The sequence below is a fragment of the Lampris incognitus genome, chromosome 2 (assembly GCF_029633865.1).
Source record: "Lampris incognitus isolate fLamInc1 chromosome 2, fLamInc1.hap2, whole genome shotgun sequence".
Taxonomy (NCBI): Eukaryota; Metazoa; Chordata; class Actinopteri; order Lampriformes; family Lampridae; genus Lampris; species Lampris incognitus.
In genome coordinates this window covers 123,821,114-123,845,866 of record NC_079212.1, presented here as the reverse complement: position 1 = coordinate 123,845,866, position 24,753 = coordinate 123,821,114, and the positions used below count along the sequence as shown (strand labels likewise).

Below are 24,753 nucleotides of genomic sequence, written 5' to 3'. Positions count from 1 at the left end.
TCTCAGATTTTATTTGAATAGTTTTATTTCAAAAGAATCCCATAACACATACATGATGAAGTCACCGATTTATACGGCAGGCAGTGTACGTTGAGTGTGAAAAATTACAGCAACATAACATGGGTCAACATCAATATTCTGAGGGTTACTTTACTATGAATGATGAAGTTATTCTCTTGCTAGCTTACTCGGCTTTTCCAGCAGGGTTATTTGGCTACATTACCTTCAATGTCCAAATTATGACTAGTGAAGATAATCTGGCACTGACCCTAGCTAAGGGGTACGAGCTAGCAAGCTAGTTCAGTCACTGTGTATTTGTGAGTAGGATGACCAATAAGGGAAATTTTTCAGTTGACTATCCTCTCTAATGAGAGTTAACTGCTGCCATTGGCAGTGGACTTGGCCGCAGCCTGCAGGGTCCTCCGGGCCATCTCCAGGGCTCCTTCCTGGGTCTGGTTCCCGCCAATGAAGCCTCCTCCGTGGACGAAAATGCATCCTTTGATCCCGCTGAGTTCCGACAGGGCCTCGTCCCGAACACCTCGCCACTCCTCCAGCAGGGACAGCCTGAGGGAGGAAGGGACAGATGGACCCACAACAAGAAACAGAAGTCAGCAGCCACACACCCATGCTGGCAAATTATGACTGCACCCCCCCCCACACACACACACCCTTTTCTAACATATGTCCCTTCAACCCTACAGCATAACAATAGTACTACCACACATGAAAAATGGTTACACATGAACAAAAATTAAAAATTAAAATACAATAAAAAGTGTACAAAAAGTTTAAAAAAAACTTTTAATATAGCACGTTATCTCAAAATGTAATCGCTTTTCATGCAAATGAGTTTAAAGTTAGAAAGCACAAAAAACTCATTACAGAAATTTAAAAAAAAGTGGATGTGTGTGTAGAGGGCAAATACAAATCTTAGTTGGGTGACTATGTATGACTATGCGAGTGTGTGAGCACACCGATGGATGAATTAATTGCCTGTCGAAAAAAAAAGTTTTAAAAATGATTTAAAAGAGCAATTTTTGTCAATTTTATTCCTTTCAAAGCCCCTCAGGCAGGGAATGGCACAGTCTATGGACCCGGGCAGAGAGGGTCTCACTACCTTTGTTCTTTTCTCTGGTCTGAAAAGGACCCGTAGAGCAATGCCCGAGGCGAATTTCTATCACTATGGGTTAGCCACCACCTGCTCGTTCACAGAACATTTTACAATCAGTGTCAGCAGATAAAGCAATGAAACTAGCTACATGCTTCTCTAATAATGTGGAAAATTACAGACTGGCACAATGAGTTGGAGGACAACAAGGCAGTAATGGCGTCAACAGGCAATCTCACAAAGGGGAGGAGACTGGCTCTGGTCTTACACACTGCTCTCTAGAGAGCATCCGGGAGTGCACCTAGATAGGATATGGAGGCTGAAAATTATAAAAATACAGAGTGGCTCATCTAACACTCGCTGTGTTTAAAATACTACTTCCACCTTTTTCACAGTCGCAAGAGTACATTAGTAGTGTGTGCATTTCAATGCGTCATTCTTGCCTTGATCAGTTATTTTGTAGAACTCTATTATCTTCCACCACTAAAAGGTTTGGTTATGGCTGTATATAATGTCCATCCAGCCATCCATTATCCAAGCCGCTTATCCCAATCGGGGTCACGAGATGCTGGAGCCTATCCCAGCAGTCATTGGGTGGCAGGTGGGGAGGCAACCTGGGCACAGGCCGCCAGGCCATCACAGTGCCGACACATTCACACCTAGGGACAATTTAGTATGGCCAAGTCACCTGACCTACATGTCTTTGGACTGTGGGAGGAAACCAGAGCACCTGCAGGAAACCCACACAGACACGGGGCGAACATGCAAACTCCACACAGAGGACGACCTGGGATGACCCCAAGGGTAGACTACCCTAGGGTTTGAACCAAGGATCTTCTTGCTGTGAGGCAATCGCATTAACCACTGCGCCACTGTGCCGCCACTGTGTATAATGTGTTTTTTTGTTTGTTTTTTGTTTTTTTGTGATATCTGAAAAGGTAATCCAAACCGCTTATCCTGCTCAGGGTCGTGTGGATGCTGGAGCATATTCCAGCAGTCATTGGGTTACAGGTGGGGAGACACCCTGGACAGGACACCAGTCCATCACAGGGCCCACACATGCACACGCACGCACGCACGCACGCACGCACGCACACACACACACACACACACACACACACACACACACACACACACACACACACACACACACACACACCTACCTAGAGACAATTTAGTATGGCCGATTCACCTGACGTACATGTCTTCGGACTGTGGGAGGAAACCAGAGGAAACCCACGCAGACACTGGGAGCACATGCAAACTCCACACAGAGGACGACCTGGGATGACCCAAAGGTTAGACTACCCTGGGGCTCGAACCTAGGACCTTACTGCTGTGAGGCGACCACGCTAACCACTGCGCTACCGTGCCGCCACGCGGCACCAAGCGGTTTGGATAATGGATGGATGGATGAAAAGGTAACCCTAATACCTCAAAAACTCACTGTCAATCACATTTCATTAAGATACTATATCCCATGTTAACCTTCTGGCCCTATTCTATTCTCTAAAAATAAATTGACACTTTTATGGTTGTCAAAATCACCTGAAAAATATATTTTTTACAACTAACACCTTGTTTCTCCCATCTTTGAAGGGTTTCTGCTAAAATGCTGTGTAAGAGTTTCGAAATTCACATTTATAGATTTTCTGTGATCTACACTCACCGGCCACTTTATTAGGCACACCCGTCCAACTGCTCATTAACGCAAATTTCTAATCAGCCAATCACATGGCAGCAACTCAATGCATTTAGGCATGTAGACATGGTCAAGACGATCTGCTGCAGTTCAAACCGAGCATCAGAATGGGGAGGAAAGGTGATTTAAGTGACTTTGAACGTGGCATGGTTGTTGGTGCCAGACGGGCTGGTCTGAGTATTTCAGAAACTGCTGATCTACTGGGATTTTCACGCACAACCATCTCTAGGGTTTACAGAGAATGGTCCGAAAAAGAGAAAATATCCAGTGAGCGGCAGTTCTGTGGGCGAAAATGCCTTGTTGATGCCAGAGGTCAGAGGAGAATGGCCAGACTGGTTGGAGCTGATAGAAAGGCAACAGTAACTCAAATAACCACTCATTACAACCGAGGTATGCAGAGGAGCATCTCTGAACGCACAACACGTTGAACCTTGAGGAAGATGGGCTACAGCAGCAGAAGACCACACCGGGGGCCACTCATGTCAGCTAAGAACAGGAAACTGAGGCTACAATTCGCACAGGCTCACCAAAATTGGACAATAGAAGATTGGAAAAACGTTGCCTGGTCTGATGGGTCTCGATTTCTGCTGCGACATTCAGATGGTAGGGTCAGAATTTGGCGTCAACAACATGAAAGCATGGATCCATCCTGCCTTGTATCAACGGTTCAGGCTGGTGGTGGTGGTGTAATGGTGTGGGGGATATTTTCTTGGCACACTTTGGGCCCCTTAGTACCAATTGAGCATCGTGTCAACGCCACAGCCTAGCTGAGTATTGTTGCTGACCATGTCCATCCCTTTATGACCACAGCGTGCTATCATGTCAATATGGACCAAACTCTCTGAGGAATGTTTCCAGTACCATGTTGAATCTATGCCACGAAGGATTAAGGCAGTTCTGATGGCAAAAGGGGGTCCAACCCGGTACTAGCAAGGTGTACCTAATAAAGTGGCCAGTGAGTGTATATTCTATAGAATTTAGCCTTTTCTCTATGTGGTCTCCTTTGTTAAAGTCAAGTATAAGGTGGGGACGTGTTAGGGCATAATATTCCTACCAATATAGTCATGAAATTCATTAAATTGTCAGTTAATGATGAAAGTCAGTTAATAAATTTCCTAGCACACGTGTAATAGGCCTTTAAAAACAATTACATGCAAAATTTGATGGCTTTTTAGCTGATAAGACACCCCATTTCTAAAAAAAAAAAGAAAAAAAGCATTAATGAATTTGGCTACTTATGAGGGGGGTATCCCCCCCCTTTTCTAACCCAATTGTACTTGGCCAATCACCCCGCTATTCAGACCCGTCCCAGTCACTGTTCCACCCCCTCTGCCGATCTGGGGAGGGTTGCACACTACCACATGCCTCCTCCGATACATGTGGAGTCGCCAGCCACTTCTTTTCACCTGACAGTGAGGAGTTTCGCCAGGGGGACGTAGTACATGGGAGGATCACGCTATTCGCCCCAGTTCCCCCTCCACCTGAACAGGCACCCCAACCGACCAGAGGAGGAGCTAGTGCAGCGACCAGGACACATACTCACATCCAGCTTCCCACCCGCAGACACTGCCATTTGTGTCTGTAGGGATGCCCAACCAAGCTGGAGATAACACGGACATTCAAACCGGCGATCCCCGTGTTGGTAGGCAACGGAATAGACTGCTACACTACCTGGATGCCCCCCTACTTATGAGGTTTTACTTCTCATGTGCACGCGTACGTGTGTGTGCAAGCAAGTGTGCACATTTGTACATGCAAAAATTATCATGGAACATGAGCAGTTAGAAAAGTTACACCGCTACCGACTTTTCGACAGAACCGACGCCTGGGCTCCAATGTCTTATCTCCGTTATGCTGGCACACGATAAGCTGTGGGGGGTGCGTTCACCTTAACCTTGTTAACCTTAAATGAAGTCAGCAATCGATAACGCCACGGTAAGGCTGGAAAAACAAGATACTTGGAAAGGTCAATGGGGCTGGTAATGAGTTGAGGAGTGTGGGGGTGGGGGGTGGGGGAGTTACTTCGTTATGGTGATAATGAGAGGAAATTCTCAAGATGATCAGTCTAAAATAGACACACAAACCATCAAATTAATGTCATATGAAACATTAATTTTAATGGCAATCTTTATTAACATGATTACCATCGTCATTGGCAATGCAAATTAGAACTTTAATAGAGATAAACAGTTAAGTATAAGTGAAGATGGTCACAAAAATACAAAAATATTGGGAGCTCGTGTTTATGTAACATTGCACAGAGTTAGGCCCATGTAAGCTGCCTTCTGTTCAATAGTCCTTTCCAGCACAAAACCAGGAGACGTTTGTATAAATGGCGAGGTGCTAAAATTGATTCCTCTTTCGGTTTGCTGACTCACAGTCCATGAGCCCCATCACTGCTCTAGAGATGTGACATACTTCACACATTTTCTCCTTCCAACACCGGCCTTATCACTGTCTCAGCCAACTCCATCACATGGAGGGCCAAAGGAGGGAAGAAAATAGCACACAGGTTCTCATTTTCCCTTACAAGAAGATGACACTGAATTTCGAGTTATTTCTTGTGTCTGCCGCCCCCCATCTGCTTAGGAGGGTGGATACTTAATCCGGTAACTTGAAGATGAAAGCAATATGCCCCACACGGATGCAGGGCTCTTTAGCAATACAAAAACAGGAAATGTGAAGAAAAACAAACAAAAAAATGAAACTCCTCACTGTCAGGTGAAAAGAAGCAGCTGGTGACTCCACATGTATCGGAGGAGACGTGTGGTAGTCTGCAGCCCTCCCCGGATCGGCAGAGAGGGTGGAGCAGCGACCGGGATGGCTTGGAAGAGTGGGGTAACTGGCTAGATACAATTGGGGAGAAAAAGGGGTGTGTGTGTATATATATATATATGTACATATACTATATACGCTGAAAACAATCAGAATGACTCTCTTGAAATAACTATCCTTTCTGGTTCAATTCAGACTGACTCTAAATACATTGTGCAACTGCAATCCCCCACCTCACCGATATTTCCTTGGCAATCTAATGCTGGTAAAAAGAGATTTTTTTCCCGTGCTGTACCTGGGCCACAGGCGATGACAACACCACTTCCAAATGGAGCCGACACATGCCTAGTGGGAAAAACCAGGCCACCCAGTGAAAGAGCCATCTGGAGCTGTGGTCCCCATCCCCTATGACACTCATTGTCGTCAGCTGAGCTCCAAGTACAACCGCTGTGCATGCATTAAATTAAATCTCTGAAGGGCCTTCACCACTTCTTGAACAGGTATCTCTTGTCTTTTTGGCTGAAAGTGAGGTCATTTGAGCTGGCAGACACCTCTGATGAGATTCTTCAGTGGATTAGAAAATATGTGGCGATGGCTGGGTGGGGTAGAGGAAAGCGTGTAGGGGGAGGTTTGATGAAAGAAGGAAAAGCGAGGGAGAGGATAAAAGTTGTGAGAGGTGAGATGGAGAGATGGGATAAAGAGCAGGGAGGGGAGATGAGGGGGGTGTTGGGTGGGGGAAATAGGATTAGTGGGGAGAGATGGAAAAAATGACAACAAGATGGGTATTTGTGGGTATGACAACACATAGATACGTGTATGACTATATGAGGGGGGAGGGGCAGAGACAGACAGAGAGGTACTGTATAGGAAAAGGGCAGTAAAAGGGAAGATGTGAGGAGACATCAATGGGAGATCCAGAGGGCAATGGGGGTGGGGGGGTGATCATGAAAAGAAATGGAGGAAGAAAGCATTGAAAGAGCACAGCTGCAGGTAAGATCGGGGTGGCCTCAGAGCACCATTTCAATCTCCTTCACACTGACATGTACGATGTGCCCAACAGGCCCCATGCTGCCTTTCATATGCAACATCTTTCACCCCACATCGGGTCTATAATGAGACATGTCAAACCCAGGATAAACACGTAGGAGTACGTTAACAAGACATTTCGGAGGGGGGAACACAGAGGGTTGTCACGGTGGCAACCGTCTACCGTCAATGACAATAGTCCAAAATCTAGCTCATCACACATTTTCACCTTTCCACCTATATTCTTTGTCCTTTTATGACCATTGGTAATACAAAAGACAAAGTACTGAAAGGATAGACTAAAAACAAGACTTTAACAGAAATAAATAAAATAAGTGCAGACTGACATTACGTTCTATGATAATATTTTCAGCTGAATTTCAATGAAGAAAAATAGCACCGAGCGCAAAAGGTAGAAATATTGTACCTCACCCGATGTCAATGACATAAACAAAATTACATGTTTTGAAAATTTGAGACCTGTTAAATCTGTAACAGTTTCAACTGAATTGACTCTCTGGACCTATCTGCACCAGAAATGGATGGAAATTATATTCTGAAATAATCTGGGGGGAGGGGGGGGTTACAATTATTCATCCACAGAAAACGGGATTGAAAGCAGTGCAATTCTGTGCAGGGGAAAAAAATCATAACTAAAACATGAATTGAATGAGTACACATTCAAAATACAGATTATGGTGCAGGTATCAATACAATATCAAGTACATGAATTATTTTTGAATAAAAACTAAATTATTCCTTCAGGTAGAGTCTAACACCCGCCTCATAATTTTTCACCAACTCCTAACTGGACATAGTAACATTCTGTCCTTTATGTTCAAAATATTAAAAGCCTTTTTTAATCTCATGTGATGTCATTGAGTTAGGGTATAATGTAATGTATTGCCATCAAGTGAGAGTACAGTGTGACAGCGTGCGAGACAAAAGGCCAAGAAAGGCTAGAACATTTCAGTCTGTAGTGACTCCGACTGCTTATGACAGAAACACTTCTCTGAAAACAAGCCAGCCAGGGGTCTTAAAAGTTCACATGGGCACTCCTGCATACACACATGGAAACCTAACTTAATCAACTGATCCAAAGCAAATTAGTAATTATGTTGTATATCAGTAGTTATTGTTGCATGTTACGTATTGGCAGACTTGCCAACAGTTACAAACGACAGTGGTTTTTTTCAGTGATTGATTCATTCGTCATGGCACACTAACCCAAGGTACTAGTTTCACCTGCCTGTTCGCAATCAAACATTTTTTTCACCTATCAAAAATGATGCCCGTGACACTCAGAAGAACCAAACACTTCCAATATCAGGAATGACTGTCAATCACCACAGAGAGACTTTCCTCTACTCTCGCAACCCAGAGGAAGAAGACCCCTATACCCATGGAGTAGGACTATTCCTATCCAAAGATGTAGCCAAAAGCCTCTCTGAATGGGAAGTAATATCAGAAAGGATCCTCACAGCCAGGTTTGCATCAAAATGATGTAACATCACATGCATACAGTGCTATGCTCCAACCAACCCCGCCATTTTTGAAGAGAAAGAGCCCTTTTACGAACAACTACAGGCAGTTTTCCAAAAGGTTCCCAAGAGAGATATCCAAATTGTGTTGGGAGACATGAACACCGAGATTGATAAGGATAACAATGACTGGAAAGGAACAGTGGGGACAGAAGGCCTGGGAGAGATGAACAAGAATGGGCTTCTCAAGATTCAAGATCCCTTATTGTTACATCTGTAAGTACAAGAGAGTAAAATTCTTGTGTTTCGGCTCCTCAACACTCCAGTAACAATAGCAATAAAATAACAACAAAACAAAACAAAAAAGCAGTAATAATAATAAATAGTGTGTGGTGTATGTAGCCTGTGTAACAGGTCACATTAGGCCACATTGCCTAAAAAAATTCAGACACCATTAGATTCTGGAAACCCAAACAATGTCTTGAGAAGAACATAATGGTGTATAGTGGGACATGAGCTACCCAGCCACTGAGGATGCACAAGCCAGTGCATTTTTAGGAACAGTCCTAGGCCCGGATAAATGGGGAGGGTTGCATCAGGAAGGGCATCTGGTGTAAAATCTTTGCCAAGTCAAATATGCGGATCATAAATCAGATTTCCATACTGGATCGGTCAAAGAGATGGAAATGGATGAACCACTGTGGCGACCCTAACGAGAGCAGCCGAAAGTAGTAGTAGTGTGTGGTGTAAGGGGGTGTGTATATGTAGGCTCTGCCTTAATAAATGTGCATATGTGTGTAGTTGTTTGCATATTTGTGTGTGTTTGTGTATGCCATGCCAAGCTCCGTGTGTGTGTGTGTGTGTGTGTGTGTGTGTGTGTGTGTGTGTGTGTGTGTGTGTGTGTCTAAACTGATGATCCACTGAAGACTATAGGTCAGTACCAGTCGTCCGGCAACAGGCTTAGTGTCTTTAATGTTCTTTGTTCAAAAGCCAGGTTGCTTGGTAGACAAAGTGTTCTGGAGCCTACTGGTTCGGGCTTTGAGGCTGCAGTACCACTTGCCTGATGGTAGCAGCTGGAACAGTCCACAGTTGGGGTGGCTGGGGTCTTTGATAATCCTGCGGGCTTTGCTGACACAACATCCATTATATATGTCCTGAATGGAGGCAAACTCACATTCACTGATGTCCTGGGCTGACCAAACAACCCTCTGCAGCATTTTGTAGCTGTGGGCAGTAGCGTTCCCATGCCAGGCGGTGATGCATTCAGTCAAGACGCTCTCGGTTGTGCTTCTGTAGAAGGCCTGTAGAATCTTGGGTCCCATGCCGAACTTCTCAGTTGCCTGAGGTGAAAGAGGTGTTGCTGTGCCTTTTTCACCACATGGCTGGTGTGTTCATCCCTGGTGAGGTCCTCGGTAATGTGGACACCGAGGAACTTGAAGCTCTTGACTCTCTCTACAGCAGTCCTGTTGATGGTGATGGGGTCCAGCCTCTCCCCTCTCTTCCTTAAGTCCACAATCAGCTCCTTGGTTTTGTCGACTTTGAGAGAGAGGTTATTCTCCTGGCACCACTTGGCTAGATTGTTGACCTCACCCCCTGTATGCCGTCTCGTCATCGTTGGTAATCAGGCCCATCCATCACTGTCATGTTGTCAGTGAACTTTATCAACAAGTTTGTGTTATGTGTGGCCACGCAGTCATGGGTGTACAGGGATTAGAGGAGGGGACTCAGGACGCAGCCCTGGGGGGCTCCTGTGTTGAGGGGCAGAGAGGCGGAGGTGCAGGAGCCCATCCTTACCACTGGCACCAGCTCAACGGGATGTTTAGGGTCCAGCTGCACAGGCTGGGGTTGAGTCCTAAGTCCCTGAGCTTGGTGTTCCCTTCGCAGACTTCTGTGCCATGAATAAACTGGAGATAGGAGGCAGTCTCTTCCCGCACAAACTAACCCACAAAGCCACATGGATATCCCCAGATCATCGCACCAAGAATAAAATTGACCACATTGCAATCACCAGGAAATGGAGTTCTTGATGTCAGTCAGGAGGGGAGTCGATGTTGACTCAGACCACCATCTTCTTGTAGGAGAACTCCAGATGAAGTTGGCAGTAAAGAAGAAGGTTGGAAACACGGTCCAAAGATGATTTGTAACAAGAAAACGTAAAGACCATCAGGTACAACAAGAATAGGGAATTCTGTTTCGAAACAGATTCCAAGCCCTGGAAGAGGAGGATAAAATAAATGAAAATTGGGAAAGATGCAAGAAGGCTATCACAAGCACCTGCGAATCAGTCCTGGGACACGGAGACCACAGATGAAAAACTGGATCTCTGACGCAACATGGGAGGAAACTGAAGCCAGGAGAGGCATTAAACTGAAACTCAAATTAAACCAACGACACCAAAACGGAATGCCTCCAACAGGACTACCAACAAACGAGTAGAGTAGTCAAAAAGAGCTGCAAGAGGGAAAAGAAAACACATGAAGAGGAGCTTGCCAACCAAGCAGAAACAGCCACTCGGCAGAACAATGCTATGGAACTGTACAAAATTACCAGACAGCTGGCTGGTAAGAACAAGTCCTTCAGCTGACCAATCAGAAACAAACAGGGGAACCTTCTCACCAAGGAGTCCCAACAATTAGCGTCGGAAGGAACCCTTCGAGGAAGTCTTGAACAGACCCCCCCCCCCCCGAAGACATTGAAGAAGTGCCATAAGATCTTAACAACTGTGGTAAGATCCATCCATCCATTATCCAAGCTGCTTATCCTACTTAGGGTCATGGGATGCTGAAGCCTATCTCAGCAGTCAGTGGGCAGCAGCTAGGGAAACATCCAGGACAGGCCGCCAGTCCATCATAGGGCTGGATACATTCACACCTAGGAATATCAAAGAAAAAAAATAAAAAGAGCCAGCAAAAAAACTGAAGCTGGACAGGGCACCAAGAAAAGATGACAAACCGCTCAATGTGCTGAAAATACTAATCACTGCCACTGCTGATATCCTGCACGGGCTTCTCAATGAAATCTGGGCTAAAGAGGAGGTACCCAATGACAGGAAGGAAGGGCTCATTGTCACAGTTCAAAAGAAAGGCAATCTCAGCCAATACAAGAATTGGAGAGGCATCATGTTTCTCTCAGGCCCCAAGCAAAATCCTCTGCCGAGTCATTCTGAATAGGCTGCAATAAGCTCTAAAAAAGACTCAGGAAGGATCAAGCAGGTTTCCAGAAAACAACTCCTGTACAGATCACATTGTGTCACTTCAAATTACTGTTGAACAATGCATTGAATAGCCATCTTCGCTGTTCATAAACTTCAACAGTTTAGATAGAAACATATTGTTGAAGTTGCTTTGACATTATGGAATACCCAAAAAGCTAGTAAACTGTATCAAAGGCATGTATGATGGATTTACAGGCCAAGTTGCATCAATAGGCAAGCTCTCTGACACCCTCCACATATGAACCGGATTACGGCAGGAATATTTACTGTTTCCGCTGATGTTCCTTGCTGCCATTGACTGGATCATGAAAAAGTCTGTGGATGACCAAAGGATGGGGATATGGTGTACCCCTTTTACACAAATAGAGGACCTTGACTTTGTAGATTATCTGGCACTGATCTCAGAAACACAAACACTAATGCAACTGAAGACTAACATAATACATGATAATGCCAAACATCTAGGCCTCATGATAAAAATTGGAAAGATCGGGCATCCGGGTAGCATGATCATAAGATAAAACTGAGAGGGTTTTTTTTTATCTTTGTCAAGCATGATGTTAAATCAAACGTTGTTTTCAAGTGAGACCCTAAAATATGTTGAACCTATTTTTTGTTGTCAAGAATTAAGTAAATAAAATTGTGCATTACAATATTACTATCAGGGGCATCCGGGTAGCATTGTGGTCTATTCCGTTGCCTACCAACACGGTTTTATTGGTTGCCCAATAAAATAACCAATGATGACTTTTGGAAACAAATTAATGACCAAATTCAAAGAAGGTAATGGAGACAGATCAGACATACATTCAGGAAAGGACCAAGCAACTTAACAAGACAGGCTCTAGACTACAACCCACAAGAGGGTTGTAGTCCATGGTGGGCGCCCTAGGCTTCCACAGCAGCCTAGAGGATTAAGTAAGTAAGTTGGTCTACAGTTCATAAAACCTTTGAACACGGGAGCAGAATTAATCAACTCAGACTGAGCAAGCTTTCCTGAGACTGGAAAGAAGCAGGGTGGTGACCCATGTTGGATCTAAAAGGGTAGTTTAAGGCATGCTGGCCTGTAGTCTACCCCAGGTGTATTTTGGGAATCTGTCTCTCACAACAGAAATGCCTTAATTTTAGATGAATGCTGCCATTAACACTGGGTTGTTACAGGTGAGTGTCCTGACCGTGTAACATATGCCACTGTAATCCGTTCTGTCTTTTTATGCTTTGAGTCTATTAACGCTTTGAAATTTCCCATTATGCAGGCTTTCAACCCCCCCAATATCTCAGTATTTTGAAGTTCCTTCCCATTAATTACCACTAATTACTATAGAATTACTGTAAAGAAAAATCAATTCTGGAGGCTACACCGTGCTTTTTCATCAATGCATTTCATGATAATATTAATAATAATACATTTTATTTGTGGGTGCCTTTCAGAGCACTAAGACACCTTACCTAACACAGAAAACAAGCAGAACTGTATCAGACAGCATAAAATCAAAATAAAGCAGGGTAGACAATAAAAAGTTAATACAACAGATGACTAAAATCATCATATGCACAAAACTCAATGAAGCATGTATCAGACTGAATATGCCAGTTTGAAAAGGTGTGTTTTGAGATGGGATTTGAAGGTTGAAAGAGAGTCAATGTTGCGAATGTCTTGTGGGAGAAAGTTCCAGAGGCAGGGGGCAGAATGACTGAAGGCTCTAGACTCCATGGTAATCAGGCGGGCCGATGGTGTAGTGAGTTGGAGAGCAGAAGAGGATCTGAGAGTGCAGGATGTGTGGATATGAAGGAGTTCGAAAAGATATGAAGGAGCTAGGTTATTAAGGGCTGACGGTCAAAATAAAAGTAGAGCGATTGAATAGCAGAGCAAGTCAACGGAACTACAGTTTTAATTTCCTTACAATCTAAGTGTAAACCAAGAATCAATCACTTTATAGTGTTGATAATATCAACACAAAAAGTAGAAAACAGCAAATTGGAGAGTAGCTGTTCAGAATGGCCACGAACAGACCCCCTCAGTCCCCCCCCCCTTTTCTTTTTTTTTTTGCTTACATGCTAAGACCTATAGCAAGCCTTAGTGCTCAAATTTCCCCCTGGTGACGGGTATTTGCCTGGTCGCTCCTTAGGATTTGATGTAAAAAGCCAGTGCCCCGAAGGAAAAGCAATGTAGGCTGAAACTGGAGGATGTTTCCTTGGCCAATCTGTGCAGTGGGATTTAAAGGCAGACTTTAAACTAACAACACATCAACACTAACACTGACATGATAGGTGTTGATATTACACACAAGGTATTGGGTCTTGTCATACTTGTCATTCTAAGACTAGTATAACAAGACAGGGGTGCTAATATGATTTAATGAGCTTGAGCACGGGGCTATGTTCAAGAACAGGATCTGAAAGGTCCAAGAGCCTCTAGCAAGAGCTATCTTAGTGTAGGCTTCAATGGTATTGAAATTTAAAGTTAGATATCCACATGGGTTGTAGTGGCAGAGGAGGGGGTAGGCCTGTGCTTTCTGATCTTTAAGATTCTCATTCCTTTCCTTTTTCATTGCAACACTTTTCATTTCATAATGACACTTTCAATTCATTTTGTGGTCATCTTTCAGTAAACACAAGTGGAGCTGAATCTACTTAGCAATTGATTGAATAGGTTCAGAAAATGGGATTTATAGGTTGGGTCCTTTGTTTTTAAATGCAGAAATATGGGGGGATGGGAGGGTGTGAGTCATTTACTTTTTTTTTATTTAGTGATCCCTTTGATATTTACTAGACATATACTTCAGGAAGCGCCAAAATAATACACGTAATCCATTTAATTTGCTTGACTGTCAATGAAAAGAAATCTATTACATGGTCATTCCTTATACAATGTATGGTGAAATAGACGAAGTGGCACTGGTGTGATGTTTGTATTTGACATAGCTTTGATCCTTTCAACCCATTAGAGATCAAAGCAAATACAAATAAATGCAAAGGCCTGCAAAGGGCTTGATGAGGGGATCACCTTTATCCCTCGTCCCTTGTATTTCTACCCTGCCAAGTATGGTCTCTTTCATGATGACAGATCACCCGCTGTGAGGAGCTGTCAAATGGCTTTCTGAGCATGAAAGTAATACATATTATACATCATCTGTCATGGTTTATGTCAGTCACCAGATCACAACCTAACACATCTGAGAGACATGCATGACTACAAAAAAAAAAAAAAACAACCCTGCACGACAAAATCTTTTGCGGATGACTGTTTCGTACTATGCAAATTTACTATTGTTTTGTGATGTTGTATTTGTGAAAGGATAGTTATCACTGCCTTTGTCATTTCATTCCCTGCTCCACTTGATATTCCTGGATACACTTTCTTTTTCCTAGCCATTTTCAGACACTTTTAGACCACCCACTTGGAAAAATTGTACTACGTCTCTTAGATTGTTGATGTGAGAAGCAAACAAAGACACATGTCTTATATGTACAAACTTCTTTAGCCATCAGTAAGACCTGAGCTTAAATTCCTTTTGGAGTTTTCAGATACTTGTATAATCAATGGTCAGCTGCTTTTGAGCTATTTTGGCCACTCAAAAGGCCAAATTCTGTCTCGTATTTTCAGGAACCTAAGTAACATTACACTTTGTATTTCACTGTTACCATTTCTCTGCTTCCCTCTGTAGAGTTACAATAGTAAAAATTCATTAATTCATAGTCTATATCAGTTTAATCCATGTAAGGGTCGCAGGGGGCTGGAGTCGATCCTAGCAAGCATTCGGTAAAAAGGCTGGGAGACATTTTAAAATAGGTCACCAGTACAACACAGTGCCCACAAACCCAATCATTCACAAGCCAGTCATAAGTCTGGGCAATTTATTTCCAATTCAACAAACATGCACATCTATGGACTGTGTGAGAACACAGTACTCAGAATAAACCCCCGCCAACACAAGACTCAACATAGAAACTCCATTCAGAAGGTCACAGAGCAAATCCAGGACCCTCTTGCGCTGAGGCAACGGTACTAACAACTAAGCCAGTGTACTGCCCCTTTATAGGATGTACCCTTGACCAGAGACTTGACTGCAGTGCAATGTATGTTTGGCTGAATCCTTCCCATCATGACTTAATCTCCTGAACCGGAAATTCTATATATGTAAAAGATCCGTCAAAAGAAACAAAAAAATTACCTTGATAGTATTGTAATGTTATACTCAGCGTAATATTTTTAACATTAAAACTGTGAAATGTTGATCTGTTTAGTAGCAGAGCCACTATTTTCAGGTCTCCTTGGAATTGTAAATTTGTTATATTTTTCCTGTATACACAGACAGTAAATAGATGTTTGTATTACTTTTGAAATTACTTTTGAATTTTTAATAATTATCTTCAGTTTCATTAATTTTATTGTTGTGTCATGTTTAAAAGTCAAAGTGAGTGACACACAAAGTCCAATTCCTCGTAATAGGAAAAGTTACTTGGCAATAAAACTGACCAATTATTGAAAATCACCTGTTTTGGAAAGTGTTGAGCCCTGCTGGGACACATTGGACCCTCCATTGTCCATTCTGATCCGTGTAGAGGACAAACTTGATCGGAGTCTCCACTTTGAGTTCCTTCTCTAGGGTGAACAGATGTTCCTTCCACGGACATCCACCCTGGGAGAATATCATTACCTCACCACTGGGGTCAATCTGTAAAAAATAGGAAATATCTGTAGGAAATATCTAAAATCTTAAAAGAGCTGTCTCTATGGAAAGCCTATCTAAGCCTGGGAAGATCCTACCACTTCATCACTGTAACCAGCAGAAAACAAACAGGAAATACTTATTTCAGGTATTAATCCTTATTCAAGTTTAAGACTAGGATCAGGTGAAAGCAGATAGTGGTAGGGCTTAGGTGGTGAATGGAGGCCAATGGAAAGTACCCAGAGGGATGGTGCTGTCAACATTTGTACATTTATGTAGTTTGTTACAGAATTCGATTAAACAGTACCTGATGCCTCTTCTTAATGGCCTCCTCGACCACAACTCGGGCTGGGAGCCAGGAGTTCTGGTAAAAGTCCAGACGGTCCAAGAACTCCTCCCCAACTAGCACCATAGCCTTTTTGAAGCCCTCCTATAGGTTACATGGGAGAACAGAAAGATACCATATATTATATAGTATTTTGGATGTGTATAAAATACAAAATAATTATAGCCGCAAGTGGCAATGGGTAAGGACCAAGCACTTAGCGTAGCGTTTCTCAAAGTGTGTAGCATGCCCCCCCTCGGGGGAGGGGGGGGCACAGAGGAATGATGGGGGGGGGGTGCACGTGACCGGGGGGAAATGTAGTGTGGAACTACTGTTTTGATGTCAGAATCTTTCTCACGGCTTTCATGAGACAGAGAGTCTGTAGGTTCACAGAGTGGAGAGATATTTGACAGGGTCAAAAAGAAAGACAGGCGATGTTTCCAAGACAAACAAGGCAAAGTGCTTAGCTGATGGTAATTAACAAAAAACCAAGTTATGAAAACATGACAAAGCCTGTCTTGCTCTTGGGTTCAAAGTGAATGTGGCGGGAGATGAGGCAAGACCAGTGTGTATTTTATGTCTGAAAACTCTGGCAGCAGACAGTATGAGACCAAACAAATTAAGAAGACACTTAGAGACATTACACCCCAGTCACGTCAATAAGCCATTCGAGTTCTTTCAGATAAAACTTGGTGCGTACTGTCAGCAGGAACATTGCTTTGTAAAAGCTGCATCAGTGAACAACAAAGCACTAATGGCATCATACAAAGTCACACACAGAATTGCGCAGTGCAAGAAACCACACACAATTGCAGAGGAGTTCGTACTTCCCACAGCTTTAGATATGGTGTCAACTATGTTTGATGAGACAAGCACTGCAAAATTGAAAGCTATCCCTCGGTCCAATGATACAGTTGCAAGATGTATATGCAACATTTCAAACTACCTTGAAGAAGAACAACTCATTAGAAAACTGAAAGACAAACGTTTCGCCTTACAAGTGGACAAGGCTACTGAAAGCAATAAAAACTGCTTGTTTATTGCTTATGTTCGCTTTGTCATGTCAGAGTCACTGTGTGAGGATTTGCTGTTTTGCAAGTACGTCCCAAGTGGAGCGACAGCTGGTGAGCTCTTTAGGCTTCTAGACTGTTACCTGACCGAACATGGGCTGAAATGGAAGAACTATGTGGGCGTTTGCACGGATGGTGCACAGACCATGGCAGGGGAAAATGAAGGGATTGCAGGCACTAATCAAGAGGGTCTCGCCAAATGCGCAATGGACACACTGTGTCAAACACAGAGAAGCACTAGCATCAAGATAGATTAGCCCTGACCTAAATGAGGTTTTGACCGATGTTGTTAGCGTGGTCAATTTCATCAAAACAAGACCCCTAACAGCACGGCTGTTCTCTGCACTTTGTGAGGAGATGGGAGCTGAACATTCACCTGTGTTGTTTCATAGTGAGGCTAGGTGGCTCTCATGAGATAAAGTATTGTCCTGAGTCTTTGAGCCCAGAGAGGAAATTCAGGTGTTTCTGGAGGAGCACCGTATGCATGAAGTTGCAAGCAAGTTTAGTGATGAACAATTCTGATGAAACTAGCCTATCTCAGTTATATATTTGGAAAGCTGAATGAATCAAATCTTCAGCTTCAAGGCAGAGACAAGCACCTTCCTCACCTGGCAGACAAGATCAATGCATTCATTCAAAAGCTTGAGATGTGGGACAGGTGACTTGATCAAGGACATACTGATTTCTTGCAGAATCTGAGTGAATTTGTTGAAACCAGTGATTCTGGAGCCACCACAGTTATTTCATGTCTTAAGGAGCACAACTCTTTCCCTGAAAGGATTCTTTCAAAAATACTTCTCAAACAACAGTATGACTGGGTGACAGATCCACTCAATGCAGCAGCACCTGCTGATTTCAGCTCTGCTGAAGAGAACCAGTTCATCGAGATGACATCTGACTCCACCCGCTTTACAGCTCAGATACTGAGTGAATTCTGGCTTGGTGTGGGGAGGGAGTATCCACTCAGAGGACAGAGGGCTATGGGCATTCTGCTTCCCTTCGCCACATCCTAGCTCTGTGAGATGGGCTTTTCTGCTGTTGCCTCACTTAAAACGAAGTGCAGCTCGAAGCTCAACATTGAGCATGACTTGAGGGTGGCAGTATCAAGCCTGCAACCCCGTTTTGAAAAGATGTGCAGTGTAAAACGGGCTCAATGCAGCCACTAATGCAGTGATAAGACTTGAGCTCTCACAAATTGACCTGCCCGTCGTTTTTCTCAAATATCTGCATTTGTTCTTTTTTTGCAGTTTGAAGTTTATTGTTCTAGCAAAGTGATTTTTAAATTTTATTTTGTTTTTCTCTGTTTTTGAAAAGCACACAGACTGATGGAGCAATCTAGTGACAAATGTCACAAAAAGAGGTTTGATAAAGTTGAAGTGGAACTTGCGTTTGTTATTTGCACAACAGAAATTACTGATAGAAAATTGAAAGGAATGTTCATGATATTGATGTTATTTAAATAACATAAAGTTAAATATGGCCCATTTTGTCACCATTTTGATGGGGCGGGAGGCATGAAAATGTTTCTTCCTCCAAAGGGGGCATGACAGAAAAAGTTTGAGAACCACTGTCTTAGCACAATGCGTTTTAATACATAAGCTTAGTGAAAACTTGAACATCTATCCATCCATTAACCAAAACACTTATCCTGAATAAGGTTGCAGGATGCTGGAGCCTATCTCAACAGTCACTGGCGGCAAGCGGGGAAACACCCTGGACAGGCCGCCAGTCTATCACAGGGCCAACACATTCACACCTAGGGACAATTTAGTATGGCTGATTCACCTGACCTACATGTCTTTGGACTGTGGGAAGAAACTGAAGCACCCGGAGGAAACCCATGCAGAGACAGGGAGAACATGCTAACTCCACACAGAGGATGACCCAGGATAACCCTCAAGGTTGGACTACCCCAGAGCTCGAACCCAAGACCTTCTTGCTGTGAGGCGACCATGTGAGCCACTGTGCTACCGTGCTGCCGAAAACTTGGACATGTGTCTCAAATTTCAGGTTGATATCTCAACGCATTCATAAGTTATTGCAGATTATGGAAAATTAGCTATTTTGATAAAAATTGATTGGCTTTATAATTGAAACCGTATGGAATATCAAAAATACGAAAACTTAAACTTGTTTTCCTGCTTGTTCCAGAGATGCTTTGTACCAAATTTGGTGGCAATTGCTCAAAATTTGTAGGAGGAGTAGTAAGAAAGACAGATTTGGACAAAATTCAAAATGGCAGAAAATTTAAACTGTATCAAAAGACAGTCTTCGACAGTCTTGTGACCTTCAAAGGAATTTGAAAACATGCCACATGCATAATTTTTCATAAAGTTAACAAGTTGGAATTATCCGTCTGGTGGCCCTGTGGTGGTCTGGTGGCCTGTCCCGGGTGTCTCCTCGCCTGCTGCTCAGTGACTGCTGGGATAGGCTCCAGCATCCCCACGACCCTGAGAGCAGGATAAGCGGTTTGGATAACAGATGGATGGATGGATGGATGGATGGATGGATGGATGGATGGACTTGAACCAACGACCTTTGCATGCCCAGAGAAGGTGACTTACTGACTGCGCCACTGGGGAGACATGGCATTTCCACACCTTCTTACAATTTAAAGCAATCACATCACAGTTGCCAGATTGGGAGATTTTTGGCCGTTTAAGCTTAAAATTCACAACAATTAAATTGCTGGTGATAAAATTCTGAAAAAAATAAAATAAATCACACACCATTCCGCTGCTTTCAGGTGTATTGTTAAATAGTTTGGTGAAGTTTGAGCAAACACTTGGCAAAATTTAAAATATTGTGCAAATATTGTGTACTAATTACAGGATGACACTGAATGTCACAGTAGACTAGTCATTTGACATTTCTGACCATTTGAAAAATGTGATATCAAGCATCTGCACAATCTCTGTGTCAGTTTTGGTAGCATTTGAATGAAGACTTGTGGCGATACAGATGTTAATTGATTTTAAATATTTTGGAACATATAGAGTGATTCTTTGTTGAATGACATTAGCAGCTGATGAATGCGAGACGCACGAAACAGGTCTGTACTGCAGTGTACTAAAACTTTTTTCCTGTATCCGTGCTGATATACGTATATATATATATACACTACCGTTCAAAAGTTTGGGATCACCCAAACAATTTCGTGTTTTCCATGAAAAGTCACACTTATTCACCACCATATGTTGTGAAATGAATAGAAAATAGAGTCAAGACATTGACAAGGTTAGAAATAATGATTTGTATTTGAAATAAGATTTTTTTTACATCAAACTTTGCTTTCGTCAAAGAATCCTCCATTTGCAGCAATTACAGCATTGCAGACCTTTGGCATTCTAGCTGTTAATTTGTTGAGGTAATCTGGAGAAATTGCACCCCACGCTTCCAGAAGCAGCTCCCACAAGTTGGATTGGTTGGATGGGCACTTCTTTGAGCAGATTGAGTTTCTGGAGCATCACATTGGTGGGGTCAATTAAACGCTCAAAATGGCCAGAAAAAGAGAACTTTCATCTGAAACTCGACAGTCTATTCTTGTTCTTAGAAATGAAGGCTATTCCATGCGAGAAATTGCTAAGAAATTGAAGATTTCCTACACCGGTGTGTACTACTCCCTTCAGAGGACAGCACAAACAGGCTCTAACAGGTACTATTTAATGAAGATGCCAGTTGGGGACCTGTGAGGCGTCTGTTTCTCAAACTAGAGACTCTAATGTACTTATCTTCTTGCTCAGTTGTGCAACGCGGCCTCCCACTTCTTTTTCTACTCTGGTTAGAGCCTGTTTGTGCTGTCCTCTGAAGGGAGTAGTACACACCGGTGTAGGAAATCTTCAATTTCTTAGCAATTTCTCGCATGGAATAGCCTTCATTTCTAAGAACAAGAATAGACTGTCGAGTTTCAGATGAAAGTTCTCTTTTTCTGGCCATTTTGAGCGTTTAATTGACCCCACAAATGTGATGCTCCAGAAACTCAATCTGCTCAAAGAAGTGCCCATCCAACCAATCCAACTTGTGGGAGCTGCTTCTGGAAGCGTGGGGTGCAATTTCTCCAGATTACCTCAACAAATTAACAGCTAGAATGCCAAAGGTCTGCAATGCTGTAATTGCTGCAAATGGAGGATTCTTTGACGAAAGCAAAGTTTGATGTAAAAAAATCTTATTTCAAATACAAATCATTATTTCTAACCTTGTCAATGTCTTGACTCTATTTTCTATTCATTTCACAACATATGGTGGTGAATAAGTGTGACTTTTCATGGAAAACACAAAATTGTTTGGGTGATCCCAAACTTTTGAACGGTAGTGTATATAAAACTTTGTGTATATATATATATATAACTTTGTTAAAAGAAACACTCAACGGTAGGGAAAGTGCTCAACAAACATGGAGCAAAATAATCAAGTGAGTCAAGTAAATTATTTATGAGACAGTACAAGCCTGGTCCATAAGCAATTATGCTTATGGCATGATTATGGCTTATGGCATTATGATTGCTTATGGCATGAAACAGGCTTGTACTGTCTCATTAGGAATGTACTTGACTCATATATATATATATATATATATATATATATATATTTTGTGTCCGAGTAGTGAGTGTGATTTCCAACCTATCTGTCACGTTTGGGAACTTGTAGCAGTTACAGTTTCTGAGAGCCAGATATTTTTAGAGCAGAACAATAATAATAATGATCGTAACAGATATAATGGGGTTCCAGCAGTTTCGCAGCTGGGACCTTGCACACCTCACCACTGTCCCACTGCCCTTGTACATATCCTGCACCACTCTTAAAATACTTTTTTGCCACTCCTGACTTCCTCATACAATAAATACCACACCTCCTCTCTCAGGACCCTATCATATGCTTTCTCGAATTCCACAAAGACACAACGTAACTTCTTCTGACCTTCTCTGTACTTCTTCATCAACATTCTTAAAGCAAACATTGCATCTATAGAGGTCTTTCATGGCATGAAACCATACTGCTGCTCGCTAATCACCTCTCCTCCTAACCTAACTTCTATTACTCTTTCCCATATCTTCATGCTGTGGCTAATCAACTTTATACCTCTGTAGTTACTACAGCTCTGCACATCACCATTATTCTTGAAAATTGGTACCAGTATGCTTCTTCTCCACTCCTCAGGCATCCTCTCACTTTCCAAGATTGTATTTTAACAAGCTAGTTAAAATCCTCCACTGCCATCTCTCCTAAACACCTCCATGCCTCCACAGGTATGTCATCAGGACCAATCACCTTTCCACTCTTTGTCCTCTTCATAGCTGCCCTCACTTCCTCCTTGCTAATCCACTGCACTTCCTGATTCACTATGCCCACATCATCCAAACTTCTCTTACTTTCATTTTCTTCATTCATCAGCCCCTCAAAGTACCCCTTCCACCTTCTTAACACACTCCCCTCACTTGTCAGCACATTTCCATCTCTATACTCGATAGCTCTAACCTGCTGCACATCCTTCCCAGCTCGGTCCCTCTGTCTAGCTAATGGTACAAGTCCTTTTCTCCTTCCTTAGTGTCTAACCTCTCACACAACTCGCTGTATGCCTTTTCCTTCACTGTCACCAGCCCACTCTTCATTTTACGCCGCATCTCCTTGTACTCCTGTCTACTTTCTTCATCTATATGATTATCCCACTTCTTTGCCAACCTCTTGGCAAAGAAACTGGCAAGATTGAGATGGGCTTGGACATGTGTGGTGGAGAGATGCTGGGTATATTGGGAGAAGGATGCTGAATATGGAGCTGCCAGGGAAGAGGAAAAGAGGAAGGCCAAACAGGATGTTTATGGATGTGTTGAGGGAGGACATGCAGGTGGCTGGTGTGACAGAGGAAGATGCAGAAGAGAGGAAGAAATGGAAACGGATGATCCGCTGTGGCGATCCCTAACGGGAGCAGCTGAAAGTAGTAGTAGTAGTTCTTTGCCAACCTCTTCCTCTGTATACTTTCCGGTACTCCTTCCTTCCACCACCAAGTCTCCTTGACTTCCTTCCTTCGTCCAGATGACACACCAAGTGCCTTCCTAGCTGTCTCCCTCATTACTTCTGCAGTGGTTGCCCTGGCATCCAGCAACTCCTCTCTACCACCCAGTGCCTGTCTTAACTCTTCCCTCCACTCCACACACCAGTCTTCCTTCTTCAACTTCCACCATTTGATCTTTGGCTCTGCCTTCACTCTCATCCTCTTCTTGATCTCCAAAGTCATCCTTCAGACCACCATCCGATGCTGTCTAGCTACGTTCTCCCGTCCCCACCTTGTAGTCTACACTCCCTTTCAGATCGTGCCTCCTGCATAAGATATAGTCCACCCGTGTGCACTTTCCTCCACTCATGTCACCCTGTGTTCCTCCCTCTTCTTGAAATATGTATTCACCACAGCCTATCTTTTTTGTAAAATCCACCACCACCTGTCCCTCCACATTTCTCTCCTTGACACCATACCTGCACATCACCTCCTCATCATCTCTGTTCCCTTCACCAACATGAACACTGAAGTCTGCTCCAATCAGCACTCTCTCCTCCTTGGGTACACTCTCCACCACATCATCCAACACACTCCAGAATTCTTCTTTCTCTTTCATCTCGCACCTAACTTGTGGGGCATATAATAATAACAAAAAAGAAAATAATAACAATAGTAATAATAATACCAATTTTATCAATAATTTAATTTAAAACCAACACATAGTCTAGATAAGACCTGGGATTAAATAAATGTTCCCTCTTAAAATTCCATTCCATTATCCAAACCACTTATCCTGCTCTCAGGGTCACGGGGATGCTGGAGCCTATCCCAGTAGTCATTGGGCGGTAGGGAGACACCCTGGATAGGTCGCCAGGCCATCACACAGGGCTGGCTGACACACACACACACACACACACACACACACACACACACACACACACACACACACACACACACACACACACACACACACACACACACACACACACACACACACACACACACACACACACACACATTCATACCTAGGGACAATTTAGTACGGCCGATTCACCTGACCTACATGTCTTTGGACTGTGGGAGGAAACCCACACAGACACGGGGAGAACATGCAAACTCCATACAGAGGACAACCCGCAAGGTTGGACTACCCCGGGGCTAAAACCCAGAACCTTATTGCTGTGAGGTGACCACGCTAACCACCGTGCCACATCCATTGTCTATTTATCCAAAAATGTTTTTATATTAAATGGTAAATGGTCAGTGGGCCATTATCCAAAAATATTCAGATTCTCTGAAATTTACTTACAACAAATTACACCCACAGACAACTTACTAGATCGCTATATATAGATACTCTTGCCCTTACAAAATTAACAGACAGATA

At 43.0% G+C, this 24,753-nt stretch overlaps 1 protein-coding gene across 2 annotated transcripts in view; it reads right to left on the bottom strand.

Moving 5' to 3' along the window:
- The window catches only part of myg1 (myg1 exonuclease), a 40,107-nt gene continuing 15,354 nt past the window's right edge, over positions 1–24,753 (bottom strand). For both annotated transcript variants that reach the window (XM_056274660.1, XM_056274661.1), the window contains 3 exons: positions 16,287–16,409; positions 15,804–15,985; positions 1–564 (listed from right to left, as the gene is read on the bottom strand). In XM_056274660.1, coding sequence (XP_056130635.1) covers positions 375–564; positions 15,804–15,985; positions 16,287–16,409 — 495 coding nt within the window. In that variant the 3' untranslated portion in view covers positions 1–374. The remainder of the gene's footprint in view (positions 565–15,803; positions 15,986–16,286; positions 16,410–24,753) is intronic.